This window comes from Ylistrum balloti, unplaced genomic scaffold (assembly GCF_031769215.1).
Source record: "Ylistrum balloti isolate Yb309-2 unplaced genomic scaffold, AGI_CSIRO_Ybal_v1 Utg369754, whole genome shotgun sequence".
Taxonomy (NCBI): domain Eukaryota; kingdom Metazoa; phylum Mollusca; class Bivalvia; order Pectinida; family Pectinidae; genus Ylistrum; species Ylistrum balloti.
The window spans coordinates 876,309-891,094 of NW_026781956.1; the positions used below are offsets into that span (position 1 = coordinate 876,309).

General features: G+C 36.9%; 1 protein-coding gene across 1 annotated transcript; it reads right to left on the reverse strand.

The window, feature by feature from the left end:
• Positions 1-601: 601 nt before the first annotated feature.
• Positions 602-8,327, reverse strand: LOC132543384 (solute carrier family 25 member 45-like). The gene is made up of 5 exons (XM_060206875.1): positions 8,244-8,327; positions 7,118-7,161; positions 6,545-6,625; positions 4,663-4,915; positions 602-2,688 (listed from the first exon to the last, which is right to left on the reverse strand). Exons 1-5 carry the CDS (start codon positions 8,290-8,292, stop codon positions 2,201-2,203), a joined length of 915 nt encoding a protein of 304 aa, XP_060062858.1. The 5' UTR covers positions 8,293-8,327; the 3' UTR covers positions 602-2,200.
• Between the last annotated feature and the right edge of the window lie 6,459 nt (positions 8,328-14,786).

Sequence of the window (14,786 nt, forward strand, 5' to 3'; positions counted from 1 at the left end):
GCTGGCCATCTTTGATTTCGAATCGACCCAAAAAGTTAAAACACTTGCCAGGAACTTGTATAGAACATTCGTATCAAGTTTCCCCTTTTTCCCCCTCCTTGGGCCCCTATTGGGGCCACGCCCTTTTTCTTCGCAAACTTGAAGCGGCCGCCCATGGGGATGCTTTGTGCCAAGTTTGGTCAAAATCCATCCACTGGTTCTTGAGAAGTAGTCATTTAATTTTTTTTACATATGGCCCCTTTTACACTCCTTATGGACCCCAAAGGATTTACCTAATTTTAGCCCCTTTTTCCCCCTCTTAGGGCCCCTATTGGGGCCACGCCCTTTTTCTTCGCAAACTTGAAGCAGCTCCCCATGGGGATGCTTTGTGCAATGTTTGGTCAAATTCCATTCAGTGGTTCTTGAGAAGAAGTCGAATATGTGAAAAGTTAACGATGCACGGCGACAGACAAATCATGATGGCAATAGGTCACCTTTGGCTCAGGCGACCTGGTAAACAATTATAGCAACTAGTAACAAAAGCAGTGTCATCTATTGAACCTAAATCTTAAAGGTTTAAAATAATTTAAGAGTTTTCACACAAAACTGCTAAACAAGGCTCTGTATTACAATTTCTTTATTAAAATCAACATTGAATACCATAAATTTAAGAACTGAAGAACTTGTACACCTTAAAGTGCACCTACATGCACCTAAGTAACACAATGGTCAGACCTTCACATTTCTAGAGGAGTAACACTTGACCCATACCTTCACATTTCTGAGGAATAAAACTGCCCTTACCTACATACTTCTAGAGGAGTAACATACTGAAACATACCTTTACACCTACTGTCACACTTCTATAGGAGCAAAAGACTCACATATACCTTCAATCTTCTATAGGAATAACACTGACACATACCTTCACACTTCTATAGAAATAACACACTGACACATACCTTCACACTTCTATAGAAATAACACTGACACATACCTTCACACTTCTATAGGAATAACACACTGACACATACCTTCACACTTCTATAGGAATAACACTGACACATACCTTCACACTTCTATAGAAATAACACTGACACATACCGTCACACTTCTATAGAAATAACACACTATACAGATATTTTCCACCTGGAAACATTTCTTGACATTTAAAAGCATTGAATTAGGTTGAAACTATGTATGAGCTATTTGAACTGATTGTACATTGTATGTACTAAACCACATTTTACAAAGAGACAAAAACGAAGGGAAAAACTAAACTTACCCTTACACTCTCTAAAGCTGACACAACTGGAGGTAGTGATTTTTAATTAGATTTATACAGTAGTAATAGTGGAGTATTTCAAGAACAACTTGATGGCAAGATTTTCTATTTAAAGAAGATTTATCACAGCATACAATGTATCAAAATAATACCAGACATCAAAATCAAAACTTCACATATTTATAATATTTATACAGCAAACAAGAGGCCTTACCAGTAACCCAAGATCTAGCTTTTTTCTTTTTTTTTTTTTTTTTTGAGCCCCTTTTCACTTAACAATCTGCAGTGTAATTTATCTGCTATCAGATCCCTCTGGGTTCAACCCTTGAGGTTACTAATTATGAGTCAATATCATTATTGCTACAACTGCATAAATTTTCTGATATATTACATTACAATAAACCATACACTTCCCTTAGGATGGTGAAGCGCACAAAGATAATCACCTATACAAGTTTGATAAACAACCACAGAAATGCTTAGTGTATTTGATTCTTGGACATACAAAAGGAGAAAGCTGGCCCCATTCTTCAGGGCCTTCAGAATGGGACCAGGTTACTCAAACTGGTTTTGAGTTTTGTAAAGATAAATAAATAATCGTATCCATAGTTAACACATTTACATCACACAAACATAATGTTATCACAGTCCAATATGACATTAAAATCAAGAAGACTAGTCTGTTTTTATATACATAATTGTAACATTTTGATATCGTTTCCCTTCGTAAAATGAACACAGTTAAATGATGGATCATGAATTCAAAATTTGATAAAACTACAAACTATTAATGTACAGCAGTAAATGAGGTAATGGAAGAAATCAGCATCCATACTGGTTGTCAGCATAAAGTTAATATCATCAATGCCACTGTTACACAATTCCATGACAACACTTTAATCATATATAATCCATTGTAGTTGACGTAGAACAAAATTAGTCTCCAGAGTTGTCCAAGCCTTGAAAGTAACGCATCAGTTGTGCGTAGATCATGAACTCAACAGCATTAGAGGAGAAGCTACGAAGACAGATGGCAAGGCTGCCCCTGAAGAACACTCGCAAACCTTCCTCTCTGTAACTCTGCAGGGCACAGTTAAGGTAACCACTGAATTCACCACGGTAGTCAGCCTGGTACCGGCTTTTCACCACATCAACAGGCATCACCGACAGCCATGCAGCCATACCGGCAACCCCTCCTCCCAACAGGTCAGCCACCAGCCCCTTGGAGTCACACCAGCCTCTCTCCTTCATTTGGCCACTTATATACATATAGGTGAGGCCATACACACCAAAGCATGGTATATCACGACACAAAGTCAGTCCTGCACCCTTATACAGTTTATGTGGGCCCTCAGTTCGACAAATATATCGGGCACATTCCATTGGCCCCTGAAACAAGGCACTCTCCACTGTTGCTGTGACAACTGTAACAAAGACAGTAATGATGATCAATCCTTACCAAACATTTCTTTGTATGCAATCTGACAAAATTCAGCATCTCACAAATAAAGAGTTATCTCCCTTGTAGTTTAAAATCTTATATTAATAGACATTTCTTTACCAAATCAATGATATAAAGTATGTAGCTACACTGCATACAACATATCTAGGAGCTATACAAGTTATAGATGTCACTAGTACAGATAAAATTGTTTGTTTTAGTCCAAATTACACAGCAATACAACTGAAGTATTTATTTATGTCTGCTGAAAACAGTTTGGGAATTTCTGACCCTGTTTGTTATTATTATTTTATTGAAGTTTTAAAGGCCTGGAAATTATCAATACATTTCCATCAGAATGAACAAAATTGAGATCTCTCTTTTACAAAACAATGTACCAAATTTTGTTCAAATCTAACATGTAACAAGAGACTCAGTTAAATTGATGAATGCTCCCGGTAAATGACTTTATTGGACACAAAATTTTAACAAAGGGCAATAATTTTGTAACTGAGGAGTTGCAGACCCTGAATTTGGTATACTGTACATTATCTTAGTATGTCCTATGAAAACACCAAGTTTCATTATCCAAGCTTAAATGCAAGCAAAGTTGTGCTCTGGACAAGATATTTATAACTAAGGGCAATAACTCTATAATTTAGGTGTCATGTTTTTTCAAATGGAAACAATGATATTGCCTATTTTATGCCTGGTATCTCTGGCAAATGTTGATCAATTTTAACCATTACTAAACTCGATGGAGATTTGAATTGATAAAAGTAAAAGACAGAATTTGGTTGAAATCTCACAATAAAAAGCAGAGTTATTTGACGGAATTTTAATTTTTTTTCTATTTTTATGTTTTAAAGTTCCGTCATTCTAATAAATGTTTACAGATTTTGACTGATCTTGCAGATATAAACAAATATCAAATTTGGTTCAAATCTGATAGAACAAACTTTGTACAAAAAATTTTGTCCTTTATGGATATTAAAATCTCATAACCCTGTTGACGTTGTTTAACCTATTATATCAAACTCTAGGACTGCCATGGGTACACAATTTTCACCCCTGTATACTTGATCATCTAAACCCAACTTGTACCAGTTTACCCGCAAGTTTTAGTAACGTTATCATCACAAATTCATGGTTTTAGTGACAAATGCCAATTTTTATAGTATTATCGGCTAACTAACATGATTCTGACATACATAGTAATCTCAACTTATTTACTATGTCAGAAAAATGACTACTATAATGTATTTCAGACATCGCAGAGTTACAATTATCAAAGGCTTTAGGGAAGCCATATTGTTTGATTGACAATGATTAGTTTGTGCACATGACCGGAAAAAATATCTACAACCGAATCTCTACGGTATAAACTTTGATAATGTAACCCTCCAGTAGGCCTACACATACCACAAGATTAAGATATAATGAGACTGAAAACTGATTGGTAACAAGCAAGTCAATCAAAAACTGGAAATGTATATCTGTATAGATGTGTATGTACCTTGTGTATATTGAGGAATTCCGGGTTTTGGTCAAGGCTGTTGCACGTTTTGAGATAATGTCAACCGATAGTGCCACAAAGCAGCCATTTATACAGCAGATATATATGTTTACATGCATATTAACCATTGTTTCTTATAACAGGCTGCCTACAAGAGCATAGAGGTACTTGAAAACATTTTATTGTGAATTCTACAATAGTACTAGGTAATACTGACTTGGGTACATATTTTCCAACCCGGGTAAGGATCGAAATCAACCCTAAACAGGTGACCTTGGTACTGGTTACAGCCCTATCAAACTCATCAGAGATCTACATATAAATTCACATTAAGTAACATTTGGTGGAAATCTGGTTTTATCTAACAGAAACTCTAAAATAGACAGATAGATAAGTTGTGATTGCTGACCTCTGTAAAACACACAATTGTTGAGTACTAACCCTTTCCTGATTGCACCTCATGTCTGATCTGGGACTGTAGCACCACTTTTATGTAGTCGATGGGAATGACCACCAGACTCTGTGCTGCTCCTCCAACACAAGCAGCCAATAAGATCTTGCTATACGCCTTCTTCCGTTTCTCTCTCTCTGGCTCCAAAGCCTTCAGAACATTTCCATACACACCAAAAAATATGGAATTGGTCACACCAACTGTAAGCAGGGGCCATGACATCCCACGGTAAAAGCCTGTGATCTAGATAATAAAAATAAATTGTATTTGAATAGTATTACACTGATGTGAAAGGCAAGAAAACAATATTTCCATCTAGTGATTGATATACATAGCAAAAAAGCATTCATCAAATATGAAGGTTACACCGACATGCTTAGTATACAGATACACTAGACACAATCAAGTAAACAAGTATACTTTCCCCATTCTTAACTGATTTGAGTCTAAAAACGATGTAATTATTGCAATATCAAAGAACAACAAAAACTAAGACCTGCACAACATTGTTGGAAACAGTCACAAACATTGTCCTAGCCAATCAAAATGCTTTTTACAACCATTGATGATGTTAAAGCTCTGCCCAGTTCCCAATCAGGTTTTTGAAAGATTCAGGGCAGGATGTAGGTCGAGGCATTTCAAAAGGTTTAAAACATTTCTCTATGCGTTTATCTTTCTAAACTGTTGTTTTATATTGATTCCTAGTGCACATACCCAAATTTCGTCATACCCATCTCAGAATGATAAAGGTATTTATTCACTAAAGTAGATCGATAAAACAACTGACATCGGAGAGAAACATTAACAAGAGATCATGACAGAAGACTCATCGACAGTTATCAGTAGGTTTCTTTCACAGGAAGATTGGGATTTATGTATCATTCTCTATATCATTATCCAGTAAAGGCAGGAGACAATAGTGTGTGATATGGTTTTATTTAGTTGTGATATTATAACTTAAGCTGAAGTATCATCGTTATTGAAATTCTGACATTACCAACAAACTCACTTGAAACAGAGGAAAGTGAATGCGAGTATGTCACAAAGATTATCATCACTGTAATCCCTGCTTCACAGTTTGATGTAACATTTTAGCATGTCATTAAAACAATTTCATCAGATGTTGATGTCAAACATCTGCCTTAACTGGAAAGAAGGCAACTATCTTTGGATTAGTATCAGGATTCATGAGTATATGGCTGATTAAATTATGAAAATTATCCAATAAAAAAATGCATTGCCGAACCATTATGTTAGAATTAGTATGATACTGACATGTAAAACTATACTGACATGTAAAACTAAACTGACATGTAAAACTATACTGATATGTAAAACTATACTGACATGTAAAACTAAACTGACATGTAAAACTATACTGACATGTAAAACTATACTGACATGTAAAACTATACTGACATGTAAAACTAAACTGACATGTAAAACTATACTGACAAGTAAAACTATACTGACATGTAAAACTGACAAGTAAAACTATACTGACATGTAAAACTATACTGACATGTAAAACTATACTGACATGTAAAACTAAACTGACATGTAAAACTATACTGACATGTAAAACTAAACTCACATGTAAAACTATACTGACATGTAAAACTCTACTGTAAAACTATACTGACATGTAAAACTAAACTGACATGTAAAACTATACTGACATGTAAAACTAAACTGACATGTAAAACTATACTGACATGTAAAACTATACTGATATGTATAACAAGGAAGTAATAATTCAAACTGCCAATGCATCCAAACATCTGTACTGAAAGATATTGGATTTATCAAACAGTTACAATACTTCATGTTTATTTACACAAACTTTCACAATACCAAATAAATACCACCTACCCATCTTTGTTTATAGATGTGTCTAAAAGCATCTGTAAAGCCTTTGTACTGACTCCCATGCAGCTGTGTTTGAAGCTGTGTCTGAAACAAGTCATTAATTTACATAAAAAAATTAAAGTCAGTGTTGATTCACATAAAAAGTACACAATACTTTACACAGAAATTATGATAAACAATGTATATCACAAGATTCTCTTTACTAATGTAAGTAAAACATCTAAACATCATATATAGTACATCATATATCTACACCATTTTTTCTGTCCGAGGCTATAGGCCATCAGAAAGTAAATACACTAAAATGACTATATAAACACTGCCTGATAAAATTGCATACAAAATGCACCACCAATATCTACAGGATAATTCAACAAAATTCAAATGATGAAATTCCATAATTACTTCCATTTATTATCAACTTGACAATTAGAACTGTCCAAAGTAGTTTTTCACTAATGGTATGACATTGAGAGTTTTTGGTGGGCAAAATACATTATAAGGGGAATAACTCTAGCAATATCCAATTATACTGTTAAGTTGTACTTAATTTTTATCAAAATAAATTCCACTTACCTTTGTTGTATCAAATGGATAACCAACAGCATACCCGACAGATCCTAAAGAAGGCAAACAAGTAATTTGTAAAGTTTTTGGTGAATGGACGATTTTATAAATACGGTTATATAAAAGAATCACAGGAATAACTTTTTTATCCCCTTTTTTTCTGAATACATGAACCCTGCCTAAATAGTCACAATGGTGCTGATTCTGGATTGGTTGCCCTTGTTAGTGATACTCATGCAGCTGTCATCTGCAAATGTAAACAGCTAAGCATGGCGACTATGACTAATGATGGTGACAATTTGTCAAAGATTATTGTTTTTGTGTAGTTTGTCTATTTTAAGGAAAGGTTGAAAGAAAGAAAAAACATATGAAAAGTCTACTATACATATGTATGACAATTTCGATATGGCACCCCTAATCAGCCCTCGAGTCTTAATAAGGGGTGTGATATCAAAATGGACATATAATAATGTATTAATGAAACAAGTATTATACGTCCCTGATAGACCACATATAATAACATAATATTTTCCCTGTAAGGTTTTACAATAACTTGATTTTATTAACTTTTCAAATGCTGACTTTCATGACACTTGTGGATGAGTATGCATATCAGTCATTTTAATTCCTGTGGCTGCTCGTTATGTATCTATACATTATCATAAAACAAATGCGTCCTGACTTTAAAAAATCTAACTAAAAGCGGGTAACATCATAGGACAAAACACATCATTTTCAGTTCTGTCATAGAACTTAACATGTTTGTAGAAACAGTGGGGGATATGTATAGTCTTGTGTGAATAAAATTAGCGATAATAACATGTCTACAGTTTATTGTATTTATCGATAATTTTATCATATACTGGTAATTCATATCCCTGTGATTGGAGTTTGGGAATCGGACGTTATTTATAATTAATTAGCTCAGTTTTATTACCAATGAAGTATGAAATATCCTATTTTTTTGCTATAACTACGTGCACGTGTCGCCGACTGTCGGATTTGGTGATTACGAAATCAAAACAAACAGACAGCAGTTCATGTTATGAAACCGTCCTTTTCGCAGTTGTAGAGTAGCCATGTATAATTGCCCGGATCAGAATGTGCATAATGTAATGCAGTAATTTATACTTACCTCCGAAAGCTCCAGCAACATAATCGTGGTAATAATTCTCAATTGCCATCCATCTAAACTGACACCGCGTGGATGCAAAGCGATCGAAAATCGAAAACGACTCGGTGAGTCTAGAGCTTTAGAAAGCTTCATTCACAGCCAAGCACTTATGAGACCACGAATGTACGGGTACATTTTGCAGTCTAACTCAAGTCCCAAAATTTCGAAGAACAACGGGTGCTTTGTCTTCCTGTTTGTAGTAAGGATCTCCAATCTAGTTTTTTTTTAATTTCGAATTAAACATATTTCATTGTAAAGGATCGTGCACAAGTTATTTCAACTTATAGTTTCCCTTTCCTCAATACATTACAAAACAAAAAATATCACGATATCAAGTCATCAATAATTTACATACATTTTGGCTAATATATTTTTAAAGAGAGAGAGAAGAGAGAGAGAGAGAGAGAGAGAGAGAGAGAGAGAGAGAGAGAGAGAGAGAGAGAGAGAGAGAGAGGTGGGGTGGAGGTGGGTGGGGGTGGGGGTTGGGGGTAGAAGGGATGACGTCATTGGAAGTAAAATTATAACAGAGTTTCATGGTTAAAACCTGTTGCTTCTTTTTATAAAACGTTGGACTCGTAAGAAATATTAGAGTTTGTTTCAGGGGACAGTTGATCATTTCCATTAAGGAGCAGATCTAAGTCACAGTGAACTTGTAAATTCATATCATTTAAACGTTGGAAAGGGACCTTTGTTTTCTCATACCATCTTTAATGATTTTTCTCGAGTTTTTTTTTATTTTTCCTATGAGCTATATAGTTCTAGTCGTCTAATTTTTCCTACATCTTCTTCGCTATCTGTATTTTTTGCTAAGTTGTAGTATATACCTCTATTGGTATGAGATGGATAGTATAACCGGTGGGTAACGATTGTTTAAGATGTCCGTCTTAATGTTTTCACCTATTTTCTTCACGAGTCTAGTAAAGAACTGTAATGTAAGTTAATGTTTTTATCTAATGTGTTAAGTAATTCCTACTATTTAGTTTGTTTTTATGATTTTATCTTTATGCTTTCATGCTCTCAAAGAATGAATCAGTAACAATCAAGGTACCTTTTCCCTTATTTCTTTAACATACTTTGTGCCCCCCCTCCCCCTCCCCCCGCGCCCACCAACCGTCAGGTATAAATGACGTCACTCCTACGGGTACGTTTTCAACAGAGACTGATATTTCCTTTACGCACTGGTTTTCTCTTAGTATACTTATTCTGTTAATATACTATTGTTCCGATATTCACAGTAACTGAAGTGTGTTAATGTTAATGAAACAAACGGCCCGGCATGCTCTACTACATTACTATTATAAAGAACTCAGAGTGTATATAAACATGTTTATGTTGATATATATCCGGTCTATATAGTGTTGATGGTTGTATTGTACTATAACGTTGGTTATTGTTGTTAAATCAGTCTATAATTGAGTACCAGCTACTTACTGAATGAGCTTATTATTTATTATTTATGAGCTGTCTTTTTAGTCAGTACAGGATGATATAAATTTTAGAGCTGTCAGATCACCATTCTCGGTGACCGGTGTATATGTCAGATATAGCTGTCAGGACACTTTACCCGGTGACCGGTGTATATGTCAGATATAGCTGCCAGGACACCTTACTCTGTGACCGGTGTATATGTCACATATAGCTGTCAGGACACCTTACTCTGTGACTAGTGTATGTGTCAGATATAGCTGTCAGGACACCTTACTCTGTGACTAGTGTATGTGTCAGATATAGCTGTCAGGACACCTTACCCGGTGACCGGTGTATATGTCAGATATAGCTGTCAGGACACCTTACACTGTGACTGGTGTATATGTCAGATATAGCTGTCAGGACACTTTACAAGGAGACCGGTGTATACGTCAGCTATAGCTGTCAGGACACCTTACTCGGTGTTCGGTGTATAGGTCAGATATAGCTGTCAGGACACCTTACTCTGTGACCGCTGTATATGTCAGATATAGCTGTCAAGACACCTTACTCTGTGACCGGTGTATATGTCAGATATAGCTGTCAGGACACTTTACCCGGAGACCGGTGTATACGTCAGCTATAGCTGTCAGGACACCTTACTCGGTGTTCGGTGTATAGGTCAGATATAGCTGTCAGGACACCTTACTCGGTGTTCGGTGTATAGGTCAGATATAGCTGTCAGGACACCTTACTCGGTGTTCGGTGTATAGGTCAGATATAGCTGTCAGGGCACCTTACTCGGTGTTCGGTGTATAGGTCAGATATAGCTGTCAGGACACCTTACTCGGTGTTCGGTGTATAGGTCAGATATAGCTGTCAGGACACCTTACTCGGTGTTCGGTGTATAGGTCAGATATAGCTGTCAGGACACCTTACTCGGTGTTCGGTGTATAGGTCAGATATAGCTGTCAGGACACCTTACTCGGTGTTCGGTGTATAGGTCAGATATAGCTGTCAGGATACCTTACACTGTGACCGGTGTATATGTCAGATATAGCTGTCAGGACACCTTACTCGGTGTTCGGTGTATAGGTCAGATATAGCTGTCAGGACACCTTACTCGGTGTTCGGTGTATAGGTCAGATATAGCTGTCAGGACACTTTACCCGGAGACCGGTGTATATGTCAGCTATAGCTGTCAGGACACCTTACTCGGTGTTCGGTGTATAGGTCAGATATAGCTGTCAGGATACCTTACTCGGTGTTCGGTGTATAGGTCAGATATAGCTGTCAGGACACCTTACTCGGTGTTCGGTGTATAGGTCAGATATAGCTGTCAGGACACCTTACTCGGTGTTCGGTGTATAGGTCAGATATAGCTGTCAGGACACCTTACTCTGTGACCGGTGTATATGTCAGATATAGCTGTCAGGACGCTTTACTCGGAGACCGGTGTATACGTCAGATATAGCTGTCAGGACACCTTACTCGGTGTTCGGTGTATAGGTCAGATATAGCTGTCAGGACACCTTACTCGGTGTTCGGTGTATAGGTCAGATATAGCTGTCAGGACACCTTACTCGGTGTTCGGTGTATAGGTCAGATATAGCTGTCAGGACACCTTACTCGGTGTTCGGTGTATAGGTCAGATATAGCTGTCAGGATACCTTACACTGTGACCGGTGTATATGTCAGATATAGCTGTCAGGACACCTTACTCGGTGTTCGGTGTATAGGTCAGATATAGCTGTCAGGACACCTTACTCGGTGTTCGGTGTATAGGTCAGATATAGCTGTCAGGACACCTTACTCGGTGTTCGGTGTATAGGTCAGATATAGCTGTCAGGACACCTTACTCGGTGTTCGGTGTATAGGTCAGATATAGCTGTCAGGACACCTTACTCGGTGTTCGGTGTATAGGTCAGATATAGCTGTCAGGATACCTTACACTGTGACCGGTGTATATGTCAGATATAGCTGTCAGGACACCTTACTCGGTGTTCGGTGTATAGGTCAGATATAGCTGTCAGGACACCTTACTCGGTGTTCGGTGTATAGGTCAGATATAGCTGTCAGGACACCTTACTCGGTGTTCGGTGTATAGGTCAGATATAGCTGTCAGGACACCTTACGCGGTGTTCGGTGTATAGGTCAGATATAGCTGTCAGGACACCTTACTCGGTGTTCGGTGTATAGGTCAGATATAGCTGTCAGGACACCTTACTCGGTGTTCGGTGTATAGGTCAGATATAGCTGTCAGGACACCTTACTCGGTGTTCGGTGTATAGGTCAGATATAGCTGTCAGGATACCTTACTCGGTGTTCGGTGTATAGGTCAGATATAGCTGTCAGGACACCTTACGCGGTGTTCGGTGTATAGGTCAGATATAGCTGTCAGGACACCTTACTCGGTGTTCGGTGTATAGGTCAGATATAGCTGTCAGGACACCTTACTCTGTGACCGGTGTATATGTCAGATATAGCTGTCAGGACGCTTTACTCGGAGACCGGTGTATACGTCAGATATAGCTGTCAGGACACCTTACTCGGTGTTCGGTGTATAGGTCAGATATAGCTGTCAGGACACCTTACTCGGTGTTCGGTGTATAGGTCAGATATAGCTGTCAGGACACCTTACTCGGTGTTCGGTGTATAGGTCAGATATAGCTGTCAGGATACCTTACTCGGTGTTCGGTGTATAGGTCAGATATAGCTGTCAGGGCACCTTACTCTGTGACAGGTTGATATGTCAGTTATAGTCAATTGATGACTATTACTGGTTAAGGGAGACTCAACTTATCTCGTGCCTGTTTTCATCTGATAATCGTTCAGTAAATTAATCGTCAAATACATGTATATCATTATCCTGTATGTAACCAGCCAATTCCATTTTAATCCTATTAGCTAGGTACATGTCTACTCTTACCTTCAATACAAGATAGTACAAGACAATTTGAGTATATTGTTTACACCTGTATCACAGAGACTTGGGAGGTAAGACTGTGTTTGTGGAAGAAATCCAGGTCCGATTTCTGTCGCCAGCAGGTTTTCCTCAAATAATTACTTTCATTGATGTACGTTTACAATTCCCATACTGTTTAACAGACTCAATTTAAAAATTGTAGTGTAAGAGTAGAAGTTCCTGTGTAATAAATGTATAGCTTCAATAACATTGTGTAAACACACATTTCAGGCCACTAGTGAAGTGTATACATTTAAAAAAGGTTTAGATATGACTATTCAAATACAGCCTAAAAGGACACAAATGAGTGGCTATCAATAATATGCCAAATAATTTAGCGTACATGCTCATTTTATATGTGTACACGTGTGTAATACGTCCATTATCAGCTTTGGAGGATTAAGTTAATCGGTGAACAACAATGCCAGTTTAACACAATAGCCAAATGTTCACCTTGAGACTCTGACAATCCCAATAAGTACAATAGCTTCAAAATAACATTACGCACACTGTGGTCAGATGTCAAGGTCACTAAAGTGTTCCACGAACCATCCGGCATTTATAGAGTATTGAAATGTACGATATTTAGCGAGTATTAATGTCGGTTGACTTTGATTTTCAGCAGTCGCCTTCTTACATTTCAAAATCCAAATAAACAGCTGTATGGTGCAGTTCCTTTGTTGTTGAGCTATGTTGTATCTTTATATGAATTTGTATGGAAAGGTTGTACCATCGATACATTTGGGAGGAATTCTTAATCTAGTACGAGTAGGTGACTTAATCTTATAAATAGCGTATCGTAAATGTGCTAGAGGAATTGAGAACTTATGCCAAGAGACTTCCTTCCTAATGACACGATCGATTTTACTCACTCATAGAATGTTCAGAACACAAAGTTGTATCGCTATTTGAAAATTATGAAATTCATTTAGTTATGGGCCAATGCACCTCCCTCAGTCGCCTCCTACGTTTGAATACTTCAGACTCTTAGCATTACTGACGAGTCCCAACGTCGCTAGAACACTGACGTTTGTTGGTAAGACGTCCTCCAAACCAACAGACGAGTCCGAGACAGAAGAAACAGCTGAAGTTTCAATCAGTATTGGGGTCTGTTGTATCTTACTCTGTATTTATATAGTAATGAGCTGTTATCGTGTGTATAAACCATTATCTGCATAAGTTTTTACGGTAAACACTGGAGTTTAAAGAGATGTTGTAACATTAGAGTATACAGAGATGTTTAACATTACAGTATATAGAGATGTTGTAACACTACAGTATATAGATATGTTGTAACACTACAGTATACAGAGATGTTGTAACACTACAGTATACAGAGATGTTGTAACATTACAGTATACAGAGATGTTGTAACATTACAGTATACAGAGATGTTTAACATTACAGTATATAGAGAAGTGCTAACACTACATTATACAGAGATGTTGTAACATTACAATATACAGAGATGTTTTAACATTGCAGTATACAGAGAAGTGTTAACATTGCATTATATAGAGATGTTTTAATATGCAATATACAGAGATGTGACATTGCAGTATATAGAGATGTGACATTGCAGTATACAGTGAAGTGTTAACATTGCGTTATATAGAGATGTTGTAACACTACAGTATATAGATATGTTTTAACACTTCAGTATATAGATATGTTTTAACATTGCAGTATAGAGATGTTGTAACATTGCAGTATATAGAGATGTTTTAACATTGCAGTATAGAGATGTTGTAACATTGCAGTATATAGAGATGTTTTAACATAACAATATACAGAGATGTTTTAACATTGCAGTATACAGAGAAGTGTTAACATTGCATTATATAGAGATGTTGTAACACTACAGTATATGGAGATGTTGTAACACTTCAGTACACAGCAATGTTGTAACATTACAGTATATAGAGATGTTGTAACATTGCAATATATGGAGATGGTGTAACACTGCAGTATATAGAGAAGTTTTAACATTGCAGTATATAGAGATGTTTTAATATGCAATATACAGAGATGTGACATTGCAGTATATAGAGATGTGACATTGCAGTATACAGTGAAGTGTTAACATTGCGTTATATAGAGATGTTGTAACACTACAGTATATAGAGATGTTG

What these genes read in the sequence shown, in the direction of transcription:
- LOC132543384 (XM_060206875.1), bottom strand. Translation starts at nt 8,292, where the DNA reads ATGGCAATTGAGAATTATTACCACGATTATGTTGCTGGAGCTTTCGGA. An exon ending in TGTTGCTGGAGCTTTCGGAG is followed by an intron (nt 7,162 to 8,243) that starts GTAAGTATAAAT and finishes TGCCTTCTTTAG; the next exon opens with GATCTGTCGGGTATGCTGTT. An exon ending in ACATCTATAAACAAAGATGG is followed by an intron (nt 4,916 to 6,544) that starts GTAGGTGGTATT and finishes TTTATTATCTAG; the next exon opens with ATCACAGGCTTTTACCGTGG.